Source organism: Phyllostomus hastatus, unplaced genomic scaffold, assembly GCF_019186645.2.
Source record: "Phyllostomus hastatus isolate PE091 unplaced genomic scaffold, TTU_PhHast_1.1 phas_contig_58, whole genome shotgun sequence".
Classification (NCBI taxonomy): domain Eukaryota; kingdom Metazoa; phylum Chordata; class Mammalia; order Chiroptera; family Phyllostomidae; genus Phyllostomus; species Phyllostomus hastatus.
Window position 1 is genome coordinate 29173994 of NW_025333916.1, and position 18905 is coordinate 29192898.

The window sequence follows — 18905 nt, forward strand, 5'->3', positions numbered from 1 at the left end:
ATGAAACCCTTGCAGTATGAGGCTGATAATTCAAGGAGTAACTAGCATGAGCAGAGTAAAATAACAATGATAGCAAACACTTACATAATTACTAGGTATTCAGCATTATCTCATGACATTTTACATATTAATTTATTTATTCTACTTGTAAGGTAGATATTGCTTTTCTCATTTGCAAATTACAGAGAAGGCATAATGAAGTTAACTGGAGAGTCCAGGAGACTAGAAGAGATTTCAGAGACAAAAAAGATAGGGAAAGTTTATTTATATATCTATTTTTTATTCATGTGTCAAATTAAGCATTTAAAAATTCAAGGGTATAAATAATTTTAAAAGAAAGATATTTCAGATGTTTCCTATTTTTTGTTCTATTTTTTTCTTATCAGATTCTGGTAGTGAGAAGTAATGGTTTTCAAAACAATTTAGCAGTTAATTTAACAGCATCTTTATAAAATCCTGTGATGTATCTCTGAAAAAACTCATTGCAAAGATCCAGGAATTAACTTGAAGTGAGGCAACTCCAGTAAATCTCCATAAGACTTAGTATTACAAATCAAGAAAGATTTGAGGGTCACATGTTTTCTGGAAGTAAAAGAACAAACCCTCTGCTCGGCTAAGATAAGAAACAATTATTTCGTATCAAGAATTAAAATTAACTTCTTGTACAAAGAATAAAATTAATCTGTTTCAGGAATAAACCCCAAATTTCAAAGCTCACCTTAACTTTGCAGCAGCAGACGGATGAATGGATAGACACGTGAATGGGCCAACAGATACTTTCAGGCCCACAGAATAGGACGATACACAGTTCTCCCAGGTTTTTAGAAACTGCTTTTGTGACTTACCGTTTTTTTCCTCTTATCCTGTTCCGTGGGTGGTTCTTCATCTTCTGTTACTTTTGGTTCTTCAAGATGAGACATTAACATACAGCTATAGTTTTTAAAAAAATGTTTTAAATAAATTTTTAAGACTTGAACATACTAAAAACAAACCCCCAATATCACTGAGACCATTAATGCTTCTACGTAACAAAAATGTACAAAATAGATTGTTAGATTTATAAGTAAAAATAAACTTAATTACAAATATATTTCACTTCAAAAAGTGCCACACAAAAAATATTTAGAGCAATGTACTTCAGTATTTAAGACAGTAAATTGTAAGATATTTATTTATAGGCAACTTTGACCATATCCACTTGGTTAAGCAAGGAGTACCTTTTATGTCTTTATAAAAAAATTACACACTTAAAATTAATACGCCTTTTACCACTAGTGTTCATCTGCCTGTAGATTATTATACATGTTTCATAACAGTAGCAATCATTTAAAACATAAAATCATTAAAACGCTGCTGATTATGTAACAGTCAACTGTGCTCCGAGTGACATTACCACTGTGTCATGAGGAGCTTGTTCCCCATGGCACTTGTGCCTGCAGAACAGTTATAAATCATTTTATTTTGATTATCTGCATCACTGCTCTTTGCCATTAGCAGAGATAACAAATACAGTTTTCTAGTTAGTCAACACTGGGGCCAGGGAGACACGAAATGAACAGCATCTAGCTAATCAAGTTAATGGAAACAAACCTCGCTGTTTCCTAGTTTAGAAGAATGGAATTTAGTAATTCATTATAGACGTAGGTTCCTAACCAATAAACTGTGGCAATGAAAGCCTGGTTTCTCTTATATTTTTAGCAAATATAAGGAAGGACGATTCCTGAGTCAGCTATGTAAATAATTTTTAATTCAGGATTGAGGACTGATGCGGACACCAGAAACCTGATCAGGCTCACCACTGCAGGGGACATGAATGTCCCATGTGTCCTAAGCCCCACTATTAAAAAAAACATTTCTGGGCCACGGCCTATAACCCAGTCCATGCATACTGGCAGGATCAAATAGTAAGAACATTACACTGAAATCAGAAACCCTGAACAACAGTAAAAGCTCAATCCCTGAGTCTCTGCATGGCCTTAACTTCTTCAAGCTGCCATACTTTTGTCCACTGTGACGTAAAGTGATGCAGCACAACTAGTTGGCCAACGGATTCAGGTACAAAGTGAAAAATTATTATTTTGAACCAAAAGCTATTTTAAAAACTGAAATGTCTCAGAAAAGTCTAGATCTCATTTTGCATTTTAGAACTAAATAATATGATAGGGTTCTGTCGCACTAGTGATTTTATGCCTGCTGTAGACTTGAACTCTAACTGCAATGAATCTGGATCTCCAAAGAACTATGCTTGGTAATGAATCAAATTCTTTCACTGCATTCCAAAATCTGTTAACTTACTTGTATAGTAAAAACTCTGTTCTCCCTTCCCTGAATTAAAAGATGTACCATGTTAATAATGAAGTATATTCTGGATGTAAATATACAACACACACACTTTTTTCTCACTAACTACAAACTACACACAGGGCAGAATGTTTTGCTTTGCAGCCCTGCAAATTGCATTCATTTGGAACTCTGAAAGGTGGAAAATGAAAAAAAAAAATTTTGAATTGATAAGACCGAAGTTAAAATTCTCTCCTTCAGCAAAATCCCCAATTAAAAGTCAAATCTTATTTTGTTGACAAAAATTAAAGACAGGGACGTAATGTTTACATATAAGGCATAGTGAAAGTACAATCATTTCAAATCAGCTAAAATGCATGGGCTATGAATGTAATACTAGTAATAAAATGTTAACAACAGTTTAAGATGGGGAGAACGGACATGTGCACATGGGCAGCCACCCCCACCCCCTCCACCCACTCACTGAACAGAACCAGGCTCTCCAGCCCGCCTGTCAGCACCTTTTCCAGCAAGAAACTCTAACGTGCCAAACAACCAACACTGGTGGCATGTGACTTGACGCTTTGAAAATTATTATGTTTAAAATGTATTTGTAATAACACCTTTAATTTCATCTATAAAATTCACTTCTGAATGTTATAATAAAAACAGAACTGACAACAGTGTTCATTGGAATCTGTGGGAGACACTTTGGTTGCCTGAATCTGTCCGGTTATCCTCCTCTTCCGTGGCACCGGATGTTTCAGCTGATCCCAGCCCCACTGCCAGCAGTTCAAGAAGCAATCAGATGAACACAAGTCCCCTGGTCAATGATGCCTTCAACAGGAGCATGTTTAACAAACCCTAGCCAATTAGACATGAAGTCTGATGAAATAACTTCTAGAAAAGGTTTTCTTTGATGTTAAAAAACAACAAAGACAACACTGACATAGGAAAAAGGATTACTTTGCCTGGCACTGTCATCGTCATGAATTGTAATACCAACAACTACACTGGGACAAGAGAAAATCAGTCCACAAATGAAGTTAATGTGCTCAGGAGATGGAGCAGAAAGAACCAGATATTTGAAGATACTGTGAGAACTCAAATAGCTAATCCTAGAGCCACCTACCCAGTCGTTCTGTTGTCAGAGATACTAATTCTTTCCTGTTAAAGCCAGTTGACTCACGGTTTCTCTTACTTGCAGCTGTCAGTCCTTGTATATAAATAAATAATACCTTATCAAAAATTCATTTCTGTGCTCATGCCCAGAAACAGTCTCCCTCTCCTGATACATCTATTTCCTTCTACTTGAAAACGTACACATTCATTCCTAATGCTTCTCTTTCACCCTGGTAGTTAGTTAGCAACCTCAGAGCTAAGTTTTATATGCATAAGCCACAGGTTTCCCAATCAGAGTTTAAATTCCTTCAACCCTGTGTTAATAGTTTTGGTCAAAAGGAACATTCTTATGCAAAGCCTCATGTCTTCTATGTCCACTAGATCACATATGAAAGCAACTAACTACGTGTTGTATGAGGGGGCACCCCCCAACACCAGTATTTATAAAAAATTGTGTATTTATTCTTATATGTTTAAACTTCCGTCACCTTCAAAGTACTTTCCATTTGATGTAATACAACTATTTTGAGACTTTTTTCCACTGCTCAAAACAGTTTTTGAATTAATCAATTTTAATGCCTTTTAGTGATTTTGCCATTTTTTGTTTCACCTCTTCCACAATAGCAAAACATTTCCCCTTGAGGACTTTTTCATCAGGGGAAACAAACAAACAAAAATCTCTTGGGGCAAGACTGGTTGAATAGGGAGGGTGGGGAACGGGGGTCATGCTGGTTTTGGTCAAAAACTGCTGAACACGCAGTGCAATGTGGGCAGGTGGCCTTGTAAATCACCCATCATGCAATGGGCAACCACATTGAGTCTTCAAAAAAAATCCACTGAGGCCAAATACAGCCTCTCACAACAACACGAACTGGCACACTGATGGAGATGGGTTCCTAGAACACTTACCTCATGGGGAGAGCCTGTACTACAAGAGGCCAGCCCTTTGCATGGCAACAGTATAAAACAAAGTGGCACGAAGGAACAGAGGAGGATGCAATGAATTCTTCCTGAGAGTCTGGGAAGGATTCTAGAGGTAGGTATTTCCCAAACAGGGCAAGATTGAGGGCATGACATGCCCAGGAGAGAAAAATATTATGAGTCAAGCAACGTGTATAAAACTGAATGGCACATATGGGGAATGAGGAGGAATCTAACGAGGTAAGAGAGAAGGCCAGTAATGTAAATTGAGGGTTAGCATAGAAGAATGCACCGAGTTTATTCTGTAAGAAATTAGGCTTCTAAGAAATGCAGCAGAATGAATCAGAAAAAGAAAACTAGGGAAAGAGGGACCTCAGAGGAGATCACTGGGACCTATGCAAATTTGGGTAACATACAGGTGATAGTGTCAGAATTAGGGAACCATGGTTTCTTCTTGCGTTCTCTGTTTTACTCTGAAGAACCATCTGGTGGGCCAATGTATCAAGTGAAGGAGGAAAAAACTGCTGTTGGAACCTAAATTTACGACTTTCTTTACAGCCAGTATGCTTTATACCTTCTAGCTACAAAAACCACAACTTGAGTCTTTTTCTAATAAATTTTAGTGCCTCTTAAGAGGCATCCTAAAATGCTGACTAAACCCTCTCTTCCTCTTTACTTCCCAAACATTGGCAAGGGGCTGTAAATCTCATTTCCAATTTACTTAAAAACAAAATATTTAAGGAAAAAAAGGAAAACCACTAATGACAAGCATAAGACAAATTTCAAACTCATTAATATACTTTTCTGGCTAAATGAAATAAAATCTCTACTAACTAAAATACAAACATACAAAGAAACCCATGCAAAAAAATGAAACTGGACCACCATATTACCCCATACACAAAAATTAGGTCAGAACTGATTAAACACTTGAATGTAAGACATAAGACTTCTAGAAGAAAATGTAGGTGGTAAGTTCCTTGACATTGGTCTTAGTGATGATTTTTTTTAATCTGATTCCAAAAGCAAAGGTAACAAAAGCAAAAATAAACAGAAACATCAAACTAAAAAGCCTCTGCACAGCAAAGAAAATCATCAACAAAATGAAAGGATAACCTACTGAGTTAGAGAAAATATTTGCAAATCATATATCTGAGACGGCGTTAATAGCCAAAATAAGTAAGAAATTCATACAACTCAATGGCAAAAAAAATCCAATTTAAAAATGGGCAGATCTAAATAGACATTTGAAGACATACAGACAGTCAACAGGTACATGAAAAGATGTTTAACGTCACTAATCACCCGGGAAATGCAAATCAAAACTACAGTGAGGTATCAACTCATGCCTATTAGAACGGCAATGATCAAAAACACAAGAAATAACAAGTGTTGGTAAGGATGTAGAGAAAAGGAAACCCATGTATACAGCTGATGAGGTTAATTTGGTGCAACCATTATGAAAAACAATATGGAGGCTCCTCAAAAAATTAAAAATAGACTTCCAGCCAAGATGGAGTTGTAGGTAAACATACAGTGCCTCTTCACACAACCAAAATAAGGATAACAACAATTTAAAAACAAAAAACAACCAGACTGACAGAAAATTGAACTGTATGGAAGTCCGACAACCAAGGAGTTAAAGAAGAAACGTTCACCCAGACCGGTAGAGGGGCGGAGTCCGACGGCAAGGCAGAGGCTGGTCGAGGCACAGTGGTGGCTGGCGGACCCCTGGTGTACAAGGCAGCAGCTGGAGGACCCAGCAAGGCGGTGGATTGTGGATGGGCCTGGCACTCAGGCGGTTGATGGACCAGGAGGTCCCACATTGGAGAGCAGATAATCCAGGCAAAACTGGGGAGCAAAACAGACCGTGCAACCCAGGGACCCAGCACAGGGAAATAAAGCATCAAAACATTGATTGAAAACACCTGTGGGGGTTGAGGTGGCAGTGGGAGAAACTCCCAGCCTCACAAGAGAGTTTGTTGGAGAGACCCACAGGGCCCTAGAATGTACGCAAGCCCACCCACACGGGAATCAGCACCAGAAAGACCCAGTTTGCTTGTGGGTAGTGGGGGAAGTGACTGAAATTCAACAGAGAGCAGAGAAAACGCCATTGTTCCCTCTCCGACCCTGCCCCCACAGCGTCACAACCCAGTGGCGTGGGTTGCCCCGCCCTGGGGAACACCTAAGGCTCCGTCCCTCAATGTAATAGGTGCAACAAGACAAAAAGGCCCAAACAGAAGAACAGATCAAAGCTCCACAGCAAATACAACTAAATGACCAAGAGATAGCCAACCTATCAGATGCACAGTTCAAAGCACTGGTGATCATGATGCTCACAGAATTGGTTGAATTTGGTCACTAATTAGATGAAAAAATGAAGGCTATGATAAGTGAAATGAAGGAAAATGCACAGGGAACCAACACTGATGGGAAGGAAACTGGGACTCAAATCAAGGGAGTAGACCAGAAGGAAGAAAGAAACATCCAATCAGAAAAGAATGAAGAAACAATAATTCAAAAAAATGAGGAGAGGCTTAGGAACCTCCAGGACATCTTTAAACATTCCAACATCTTAATTATAGGGGTACCAGAAGGGGAAGAGGAAGAGCAACAAGTGGAAAACTTATTTGAACAAATAATAAAGGAGAACTTCCCCAATCTGGCAAAGGAAATAGACTTCCAGGAAGTCCAGGAAGCTCAGAGAGTCCCAAAGAAGTTGGACCCAAGGAGAAATACACCAAGGCACACCATAATTACATTACCCAAGATGAAAGATAAGGAGAGAATCCTAGAAGCAGCAAGAGAAGGAGACAGTAAGCTACAAAGGAGTTCCCATCAGACTGTCAGCTGATTTCTCAAGAGACCTTGCAGGCAAGAAGGGGCTGGAAAGAAATATTCCAAGTCATGAAAGGCAAGGACCTATATCCCAGATTACTCTATCCAGCAAAGCTTTCATTTAGAATGGAAGGGCAGATAAAGTGCTTCTCAGATAAGGTCAAGTTAAAGGAATGCATCATCACCAAGCCCTTATTATATGAAATGTTAAAGGGACTTATTTAAAAAAAAAGAAGATAAAAAACATGTACAGTAAAATGACAACAAATTCACAATTATTAACAACCATACCTAAAACAAAAACAAACTAAGCAAACAACTAGAACAGGAACAGAACCACAGAAATGGAGATCACATGGAGGGTTAGCAACAGGGGAGAGTTAGCAACAGGGGGAAAAGGTACAGAGAATAAGTAGCATAGATTGTAGGTTGAAAATAGACAGGGGGAGGGTAAGAATAGTACGGGAAACACAGAAGCTAAAGAACTTACAAGTATGACCCATGGGCATGAACTAAAGGGGGGAATGTGGGTGGGAGAGGGTGTGCAGGGTGGAGGAGAGTGAAGGGGGCAAAATGGGACAACTGTAAGAGCATAATCAATAAAATATATTAAAAATGCAAAAAAATTAAAAATAGAACTACGATATAGTCCAGCAATTCCATTTCTGGGTACTTGTAAAAAGAAAATAAAAATTGGTTTGTAATCACAGAAGTTTGAGGTTCCTACTTCATCTGAACTCCTATGTTCTCCAAAGTTAAGTTACATGTCAGATACTTCATTTATACATATTTAATAAGATTCAACAACATATACCTGCTTTCTATATTTTTCAACAAAATATGATTCAAACAGCGATCTTTCCCATTTTCTATAGATGGGAAAACAGGCTCAATACATTACTGAGGAAAACTCAAAGTGGTCTGAAAATCATAAAGCCCTGCTTATCATTGTATGAAACATGCCCTTTATCAACAGTAATAATAAGAAATAAGTTGAGGTAATCCTACTAACTACAAAAGGATACAATGATTTATTTTTTAAAAAAATTTCAGATTAATAGTTACGTACATATGAGATTTTCAGCATTCGTGATAACATGATTTTTAACTGTTCTCTTTAGAACCAGTCAAGTACCACATGACCCTCTAATATCTTAAAGGTGCCAGTGATGCTGAAAACAGGCAAATACGAAAACAGGATGCTGACTCATCCCCTTTTCCCCATGACTTGCCTAGAAGGCAGGGAAGCTTTTTATCTGAAAAACAGAACATACTCTGGAATCTAATGAACAAACTGAACTAACAAGCAACACAGAGACAGACTACAGAGAGCCGGATGACAGCTGGCGGGGGGAAGGGGGCGCACCGGAGATTAGGGGTGGAGGGGTCGAGCAAAAGGGAAAAGGACCAGAGTGTGGTGACGGAGGTGGGGAGAGGATATAAGGGGGATAAGTGATAATGGGAAAAAATACAATAAAAATAAAAAATAAAGTCAGTGGAGTAGAAGAGATTCAAACTTAGCTCTGCTTTATAAAAAAAATACTCAAAACATCTTAAAAAAAATTCATATGCTAAAATGCACTTGGATTTAAAAAAAAATCAAATCATAAAATGATAATTAGACCAAAGAAGCCCAATTCAGAGTTTTACTATAACAAAATAAATCTGATCTCAAGAATAAACAGTAGATATTACAAGAAAAATAACAAATAGTTGCTATATTATTTTTATATGGTGATAGGGAACAAAACTCATGTAGGATATAATTAATTACCCCCCTGCCTGGTTCCGTCTCAGCGCAATTAATTAAATGATCCACCTACTCCTTGTAAGTTCCTGTTTCAGGATCTTCCGTCATGACATCATGCAGGCCCTCCACCGAGATGTTTATAATCCCACAGAATTTATCTTGAATAACACTAGAATACAAGAAGAGGACAACAGGTTAAACTGGAGTATTTCCACAGGTATTTTCTTTTTTCTAATTATACTCCTGAAGAGAAGTGTATTTCTAAAATACAAAAGAAACTTTCAAACTATTTCTTGCATATAATATTAAAATTTTCTCTTTCACTAGATTATCAGTGTGTTTAACTAGTAGAAGCATAGATTACATAGGAAAGAGATACTTTAATATTATTTAACTGATTGTAATAGTCTGGTGTTGATTTCCTGACTAAAAAGGTAAAGATATGCAAATGTTAAAGATTAAAAATCTCTACTCTTTTAAAAAGACATCCAGAACAATGAAAGACAAGCCATAGACTGGGAAAAAAATATTTGTAAAACATGTATCTGACAAAGGACATGCATCTAGAATACATAAAAAACTGAAAACTCAGTAAGACAAATAACTCTATTTAAAAATGGGCAAATGTTTAAATAGACACCTCACCAAAGAATATATAGAGATGTCATATCAGCACCTAAAATGATACTCTACATATATCATTAGTTATATGAGAAATGCAAATTAAAACCACACTGAGATTTTAATTAAAAATAAAATTAAGAAGATTGACAATACCAAGTGCTGACAGGGATGAGAAACAACAGGACCTTCCATACATTGCTGGTAAGAATAAAAAATGGCACATCCATTTTGGAAAACACACTGGCAAATTTTAGGAAGTTAAACACACTCCATACAAGCAAGCAATGCAATTCCTAAATATTTACCCAAGACCAAAACAAGTATCTTTGGATCTGTATATGAATATTTATGGTGGTGTTATTCATAAAAATCCCAAACTGCAAACGATCCCAATGTTTATCAACTAGTGAATAGATTAAAAAAACCCCGAAAAACTATGGGACACTTATTTAATGGAATAGCAGCCAGATAAATAAAAAGGAGCAAAACAGATACATGTAAGAAAAACATTACCCTAAGAAATAAAATACACCCAAAAGGCTACATATTGTAAGACTCTATTTACATGACTTTCTAGAAAGGCAAAATTATTTATTTGATCAGTGGCTGCCAGGCAAAAAAATAAACTTTTTGGGGTGATGGGATATTCTATATCTTGAATGTGTTAGTGGTTACATGCTGTGTACATTTGTTAAAACTGTATGCTGGTCCTGGTTAGGTAGCTCAGTTGGTTGGAATGTCATCCCAATATGCGAAGGTTGTGGGTTTGATTCCCAGTCAAGACACATACAAGAATCAACCAATGAATGCATAACAAGTGGAACAACAAATTGATGTTCTTTTTCTTTCTCTCCCTTTCTCTCTCTCTCTCGCTTAAAAATGAAAAAGAAAACAACAACACACACACACACACACAAAAACCCAAGCCCAGCATGCTTTAAAGAGGCTTTACTATATGTAAACTATGAGGCCTGTCCAAAAAAAAACTCGACCATTGTTAATATAATGAGAACAGTTTGTAGACACCCATGCAACCTGGCAGCCAAGGAGAGTGGGCTGGAATGCACATGTGTGAACAATGATGACTTCACTGTACTAGTCAGTGGGGGCAGTAGACACTGTTGAATGAGTATGTGTACTGTGTGTCCGTCACATTCAAAATGACTGAGTAGAGCAACAAATATGCATCAAATTTTGCTTGAACATTCCTCCACAGAAACTATCCAGATGATTCAGAAGGCTGCAGCTATGGGCAACTGATGATTGGCAACATGTCTGCTCATATATCACATCTCATGCAGTTTTTTGATGAAACATCAAACCACCCAGGTGACTCAGCCCCCTATAGCCCAGATTTGGTGCCCTGCAACTTCTGGCTTTTCCCCAAACTAAAATCACCTTCGAAAGGAAAGAGATTTCAGCTCTTCAATGAGATTCAGGAAAATACGATGGGACAGCTAATGGCGATTGGGTGAACTGTGTGAGGTCTCAAGGTGCCTACTTTGAAAGGGACTGAGGTGTCATTGTCCTATGTGGAATGTTATCTTGTATCTTCTTCAGCAAATTTCTAGTTTTCATATTACCTGACTGGATACTTTCTGGGCAGGCCTCATATACCTTAAAAAACCTGACTTTTAAAAAGTGGGAGTACATACCCCATCCACTGGCACACTAAATTATATTACTTGATTTTAAAACTAACTGAATAAATCATAACTTTTGTCTCCACAGAACTTTATCCCTATCAGGGATATACGGTGTTTCTTATACTGCATTAACACTCGTAACTAATTTTTAAAATGTTGAGTAAAGTAGTTCCCAACGTCATCACTTTGGGCCACACATTCCTATCTCTGTAAAGTCAAAACTCTTTGTCTATACATTCAAATGTGATCAGATTTTAGAAAACTAAATCACCACACAAGCAAAGAATAACCAGGTGATATCCTTCGAATACATTTTAGTCTGTATATAACACTCTAATGCAGGAGGGTATACTCCTGATGTTACTGTATTTCTTTTATATAAGAATGAAAAAATCTCTGAAGAAACATATACAGTCTACATTATTAGGCCTTATTGAAAAACACCCTGGAATAAAAAATTTAAAAAACAAAGTTTTTAATTGAAAATTCAGCTACTCTGCAATCCTACTGAAGTTAATTCATTTTTCTAGGTGTTGGTCTCCTTGTCTGTAAAAACAAAGGCTGGAGTCAGGGACTGCAAACACATGGAGGAAAAGCCATTTCCCTTCTCACCCCTAATCCATCAGAGCATGCTAAGCAGGCAGGGCCTTAGAACCCTGTTTAACACAGAGGCATTCTGGCCAGCTGTCAACCACTGACCGCAGTTAAGTTAAAACAGACAAAAGCCCTCCCAACTACAGCTTCCAAAGCTCTTCACAGTGCTTTCTGTAACACTGTTTAGGAAGAATCCACTCAGACAGCTGCCTTTTCTACTCACATCACATCAAAGCATCAAAAAAGTTCACAAGAAATCAGTGTAATTTCTCACTACTGTGTATGTGCTCAAAAGACAGATTATGAATTTTCCTAACAGATACCTGGCGACCTGAGAGTGACCGTGTTCTGCTGCACGGGTGAGCGTTAACTGCAAGGGAGTGTATTAGAGAGAGAAGAATGGTGAAATTGGACAGCCAGCTCATTTGATTATAGGTTTTACTCCAAATTGTCATACTGATCAATGTTGGTGCTACCAGGACAGGCACACGTGTTCCTGAGAAGGTAGTAAGTTATATTTTTGCTACATGTAATTACAAAAAAGTAATTAGCAATATGCTGAATTAATAAATGATATAGTTCTAGCGCCTTAGGCCTCAATTCTAATATGAACATTCACAAAACATAGCCTTCGAGGCTGAGAACAGGTTTAGATAAATCAGACTGCAGCAGAGATAAAATAAACTTTACACAAGTCTTGCCAAAAGCAGTAACTTCAGCCCTTTCTCAAAAACGATGAGACTGTTTAGATGACACTGCTGGAACTAGAATAAACCTTGAAAAGTCCTAAGAAAACTCTAAGAGCTCAGAAACTTGAGATATACTGAAAGCCAAAATATAGAATGAAAGATTGACAAAAAAAAGGTGTTAAAAATTAAGCTAAAGAACGAATAATGATATTCACAAAAGCAGATTGGACACAGGCTGGAGGACACTGTTCCAACCTCTGCTCAGCCTGCTCATGTTGTCCCAGCCCCTGCTTATTCAGGCTCGGAGAGCTCAGTGAGTTAATGCGACCCCTGAACTTCACCCTCTCGCTTCCTGCCTCTGCCTCCAGCTGAACTTCTAGCTCTACCAAGTGACCCGCTTAGACACATGAGTGTCTTGTGAGGGTAAAGGAAGAGAGGGGAGGCAACCTCAGTCAGTCGGTAGGTCAGTAACTCTCGCCACTGGAATGTGGCGTGCTGCACAGAAAAGGGCACACGAGGCAGAGATCTATCTAGATGGAGTTAGGGGGTGGGGAGGGTGAAGTCCAGTAGACTGGAAAAACCGTGCCCACCCCGGAGTACCTATTAAGTGTCAGTGGGGATGAAGCACAGACTTCAAGTTCAAAATAAGGGAGGATGACTACAGCCCAAAATGGAAAGGTATGAAAGCTGGCTTTGATGGGAAGAATTGATTCTATACAGAAAAGAAGAAGGACTAAAGAAAATGAGTGGAAAGAAAATAGCTACATTCTGGGATGGGTAAAAGAAGAAGTTATATAATGATTATCTTCAGAGAATTCAAGTTCAAAAAGCACTCAAAAGGATGCACCTCAATTACCACATTATGCAGTTTGGAAAAAGTAATGCCCAAATATTAGGGATAACAAAAAGCCACAAAAGGTTTGTACTTTCCTGGTATATGGAACGCATATTTAAAGAAAGTAGTAGCAAGAAGTTATATATTCTTTTTCTCTATTTGTAAGTATCTTAAAAATGTACCATCTAAATGTGTAAATGTAACATTTTAAAATAAAGGCTTTAAAATCTATTTCTTTCAAACAGTATTCATTATGAAGTGCTGAATATTAAGCTTTCACTTAACTTATTCACAATACTCCAAAACTTGTTTTTTACAAATTAAGAATCAATCTTGTATTTTAAAATATTCTGAACAAAATGCTTTAAACTGTGATTAGACATTTAAAATAAAACAGTCAAAAGAGAGCTATAAACTCTCAGAGGAATAAAAGAAAATAGGTTTGGACAAAAAAAGAGGAAATGATAAGAGGCATGTACTTAGATAATCTCATATAAGCTCTCTCTTCAAATACAAAAAGCAGGAAGTAGGTATTACTTTCTGGGTTTTCCTTTTTTTTAACAAAAAACACCCCAAATATTTTGTATGCGTTATTGGAGTTATGAGAAACACTTTATTTGATTAATTCTCAGTGTGTCACCATCTAACTGTTCTCTCATGTATATTCCTTGACACCTGGGGTCAGGTGTAATGTGGAGAAGTGAAGGTAGACAGAGAAAGCATGTCATTCAGTTCTTAACCCATCCCACCAGTACCAAGCTAAGAAGTGACTAACCAGGACATAGCAATCTAGAGTCCTGAAAAGATTAGCTGAACTCCTCACAAGCTTCTATAGTACAGTTAAAAACAAAACAAAACAAAACAACACTCTAGAGCTAAACAAAACAAAAGGACGTGGTCACTGAACATTACTGCCAAAGCTTTACTTCTTAGTGGTGGTCCCTTGAGCAGACTTCAAAAAGACTGGCTCATGCAGTAATAATAAGTATGAGGTGTGGTTATACCAGGACACCAATTAATTTATAAAGAAAGAAGTTATTAGAATAAGAGGTCATATTAGCCAGGCCAACCCTTCCTGATGAATAGGTCACCAGAGTTACGTTCATTCATTTCAGTTAACATTTTATGAGATCATACAATGTGTCTGCCAGCATTGCAGGCCCTGGGGATACTGTAGATAGCCACCCTCAGGAAACTCAGAAACTAAAGGAAGCTTAAAGTCTAGTGCACATAATTTTGTGTGCACACAGGAAAGTGTGTTGCACTTTTTAATGTTACCTGTTCAATGATTTACAGGAAAAAAACTGAGAAAAATTGTGTTGCAAATCCAGGAGCTCATCATGAACTAAAAGTCTGCAGGAGCGACAAGAAATTAAACAACAAATGAGATTTTCTTTTTTTGTTTTAAATCAAGTTATGGTATTCTGAATAGTTAACTGCCATTTGCAGTTTTACAGGTATTTCTGACTCACCACCTGGCACTTTCACCTGGATGGTGCTAACTGGAAAATCCTAACTCTCTAGTTCGCATCGCTGGCCCCAAGGGACCTGATCATTCTACCTCCATTCAAGATCTTAGAATTTTCAAGTTAACTCATATTTCACTGATTGTGTTAGGAGATGCTCCTCCTAAACAAGCCCCAATTTTGATATAAACTTACTTTCATTTCACAGTGCTAAACAGGATCCACCTGATCTGTTTGTTTTTAACTGAGGGCTCCAAGTATGCAAATGGATGCTTTCTATTCCAGTCTTTTACATTCCATTCTTTCTCCTTACTTGGAGAACTTTCAAGGGCTATCAAGAGCCTCAGCAATTTCTATTGAATCCACCTCTCCCAAGGTACATTGCAATACTCTTCCTTTCACTACTTTCAAGCAGTTAAGTCAGCACCTCCTGATACAACAGTTCCTGACGCCTGTATCTGCTTAATCCCTATCTGCTCCTCCAAGGTTCTTCCTCCATTTTACTCACACACCCTCAAGTGAAGCCTTCCCTGCCCACTCTTGAACCTACTGTAATTGAGCACTCTGCCCTTTGAATTTCTAGTAGCATAAAACCTCTGCAATAGTCATTTGGCATCCAACTCATGTGGCATCGTCTATACCACCTTTTCCTAAAGTCCTTTAAGTTTTCATGCCTGCTATCCCTAAGACTGTAAGTAACTTGCAGGCAAAGCCCACAGGTTATATTTACGTGTTTATTATGTATAATGTGAACACTCAATAAATAATTATGGGAGTTAAGGACCCCCAAAGCTTTTTTACTTCATTTTTACTTCATTTTAAATTACAAGCATGGAGAGCTAAGTTGCAGATACTGTATTACGACTTATTACGCTACACTAGACATGAGGCAGAACACGGAACAGAAGGCAGCTGTGTGGGAACCTATTTCTGAAACAGTCACTTCAGAAGATGCAAGGAGAGTTTAACCCCAAGGATGAAAGAGGAGAATGAAAGTAAAAGAGCAGAAGGAAGTAAATCCAAAGATGAAACAGTGTTAATGAGCAGAACCTCTCCGTCCTTTTTCTTGCCACCAACTCTTTTCCTTTTTTTATTTTACAGACTTGGCTGATATGTTTATGCACACTGGCGCAAGTTACACATGGACTAAAGAAAGAAGACAGGCCTTTTCAAAGATCTGCTAGCTTTATTTTTCAATTATGTGTTTTCGAATATGTGGTAAGTGGTATTACACATATACAAAGGTTAAATAAATAGGTGAAAACATGGAAAACTGTACTCAGTTAGCAAAGACCAACTGATCACTGAAAACAATTCCACGTAGTTTTCAGTAAACTTTTTAGTCAAATGTGCATGAGTAAAATTATAGTTCTTAATCTTGACTTAGTTCCTAAAAGTATGATATTTTAAGGCCTTTTCTGGGTATGTAAAAGTATCTGTAAAGTATATGAATTGCAGAAACTTTATGAAAAGTGTTTTTTTCCTTGCTTTAAAAAATATGTACTTAAAAATCAATCCATCTTCCTTGTGTTCATTCACCCAACTTAAAAAACCATGCAGACTTAAAACTATTTGACCTTTTGTATCATTGCAAACCCAACCACAAATGTTCAGAAAACAAAATGCCTTTAGAAAGAAAAAAAAATTAATCCCCAAGGGCACAAATAAATGAAATATTCTAATATTCATTTAGTTAACCTAAATAGTAAACATTAGATTAAATGGGAAGTTTAGCTTCTTTCTTCCTTCCCAATATTTATTAGCATTTTTCTAGTGAGCATTTTACATTTCCATTTTTTTATATAACTGATCCATCGTCATAGGTCATGTGCCTGAAATCTCTTCGCTGTGATGGATTCACCTATCTGCATCACACCTTCATCCCCTTGGACAGAGAAGGAGAGCAGGAATGCAGAAACAAACAAACTTTTCAGTTACCTTTTTTGAACAGCTTCATAATATAAATTGCTGATTCACAGTTTTTCATAGTTGCAGGCCCAAGAGAAAAATAAATCACTTTAAAATTTTTCAGATCTAACCAGACAACAGTTATACTATTTGTATACCACAATTAATATTTGAAGTTATTTTCACATTGTTATATCTTAAATACAGGTGGTCAGTCAAATTATGATAATTTAAGAAAATAAAAAGTTTTTAAGCACTAAAAGCCACAACCAAATAAAATACTCTCTTGGCTATACTCTTCTGCTTATGTGGTTTACCAGGATGCAGCAAAGAGCAAGAGTTTATTCAAAGGAAATGGCAAAAGAAACAGCCTTGATTTATCAGTCTTACTACAAGATTTCTATGACATCAGAGGCTGCAGAGTGGTGACATTTACACTAAAATTAGTTTGTTTTTTCCCCCTCTAGACATTTTCCAGGACCAAGACTGCAAATACTTTTGTCACTTAAATGGAAACATATCCTTTCTACACAGGCATTCTCTGCATGGTCATGGAAAATTTTATTAATAAATCTAGATGCCCTGAAAAATATGAGCAAGGAAATGGAATAAAAAAATTCATAGTGGAAATTCACTAAGTATTTTAAAATAAAACTTGCAGTTTTTACACCCAACAATGATCTTTACAAAGGTTTTTATATTATAAAACCATTCTACTAAATAACTTTCAGTGTACATACACAAGGGGAAAAACGCCATTAAGACAATAAAAAATAACTGCAATGATCTCTACAAGAAGCTGCGACTGATGTGCTTTAAACATTGCCCCATGAAGACATACTACGACACCATTAAAAAAGGAGATGATCAGTGACTGGTACAGAACTATTTGGAAAAGACATTTGGCTGAAACAGAACCAATCAATGCTTGTTTTGGATGATTACAGAAGTCACTTGACAGGCTGATTCTTGTTTTGTAAAAAGGAATGCAAAAGAATTTACTAAAGATTTGGTAATTATGGGGCTGAGGTATAACCTCACCACTGTATATGTTGGACATTGCCGAAAACAAAGCTGTGCAATAAATAATTACAAAGTAATCATGAATATATACCTTCAGGACAATTTTTTTTTAAGCTGACTGTGCTAATGCCATTCCACTTACATGAAATGGTTCTTGTGGCCTGGAGCTAAGTTCCTGGGAAGAGCTGCATGCCAATGCCACAAAGCTCAGACCAAAATGAAAATAACGTGCTGGGAAAACCGTGTTATAGGATGAAAAGGGGACTGTTAACAATAGACATGCTGACGTCAAAAATTTATATGAAGCATTTGAATAAAACTATCATGAAAAAAATGAGAAAAATCTCCCTAGAGTAATATTTTACTTTATTTTAGAGTATGTCCATGCAATTACACTAACAACTTAATACAGTAGAAATCTGACGTATAATGAATTCAAGCTGACCAAAAAACCTTACATATATTTTTCTTATGGGGAAAATATTACAGTTAAACCCGCCTGTGCAGGTTCAACGCCAAATTCCACCTCAACACTGCTTGCACATACGATGACCCCTTGGAGTCTGGAAACCCCAAGTACATCTGCATCCTTCTCATCCTCTCTTGGCAGTCTCACAGGCAACCCAAACTTAAGATAATCTAACACCAAACTTGTGAGTGTATCCCCCACAAAAACAGAGAAACCAACCAAAACAAAATCAAAACCAGGTTCTCTTCCAGTTGTCCTTATCTGAAGAAAGAGTAATTCTATCTAGCTAGTGACTAAAGCCAGAAACCTGGCATTCAGTTTTGACCTTTGTTCTCAGGTACTCTTCCAACCCCCAATTCATCGTCACACTGTCACATTTATCTCTGAATTTCTGCTTGTCTCTATCTCCGTAACGGACACTGTGCACAAGTCAAATCTGACTCCAGTTTGTACCACTTGCATAACTCCCCAAATAGAGACACTTCCACTCCCAGCTTCCTCCAATTCGTTTTCTGCAGAGCAGACCAGAGTGCTCTTTTGCAAGGTCTTACCAGGTCTCCCTTGATTTTTTTAAAAATATTTTATTTATATTTAGAGAGGGAAGGGAGGGAGAAAGAGAGAGAGAGAAAAAAAAAACATCAATGTGCAGTTGCTGGGGGCTATGGCTTGCAACCCAGGCATGTGCCCTGACTGGGAATCGAACCTGCGATGCTTTGGTTCGCAGTCCGCGCTCAATCCAC

General features: G+C 37.3%; 1 protein-coding gene and 1 long non-coding RNA gene across 3 annotated transcripts in view; one reads left to right on the top strand and one right to left on the bottom strand.

The window, feature by feature from the left end:
• The window catches only part of IPO11 (importin 11), a 182372-nt gene that overhangs the window by 15934 nt on the left and 147533 nt on the right, over positions 1-18905 (bottom strand). For both annotated transcript variants that reach the window (XM_045847914.1, XM_045847913.1), the window contains 2 exons: positions 8985-9080; positions 846-930 (listed from right to left, as the gene is read on the bottom strand). In XM_045847914.1, coding sequence (XP_045703870.1) covers positions 846-930; positions 8985-9080 — 181 coding nt within the window. The remainder of the gene's footprint in view (positions 1-845; positions 931-8984; positions 9081-18905) is intronic.
• LOC123824643 lies at positions 9007-17273 on the top strand. Its single transcript, XR_006786732.1, has 3 exons — positions 9007-9128; positions 15867-15983; positions 17141-17273. It is a non-coding gene; the product is annotated as an uncharacterized LOC123824643 (long non-coding RNA).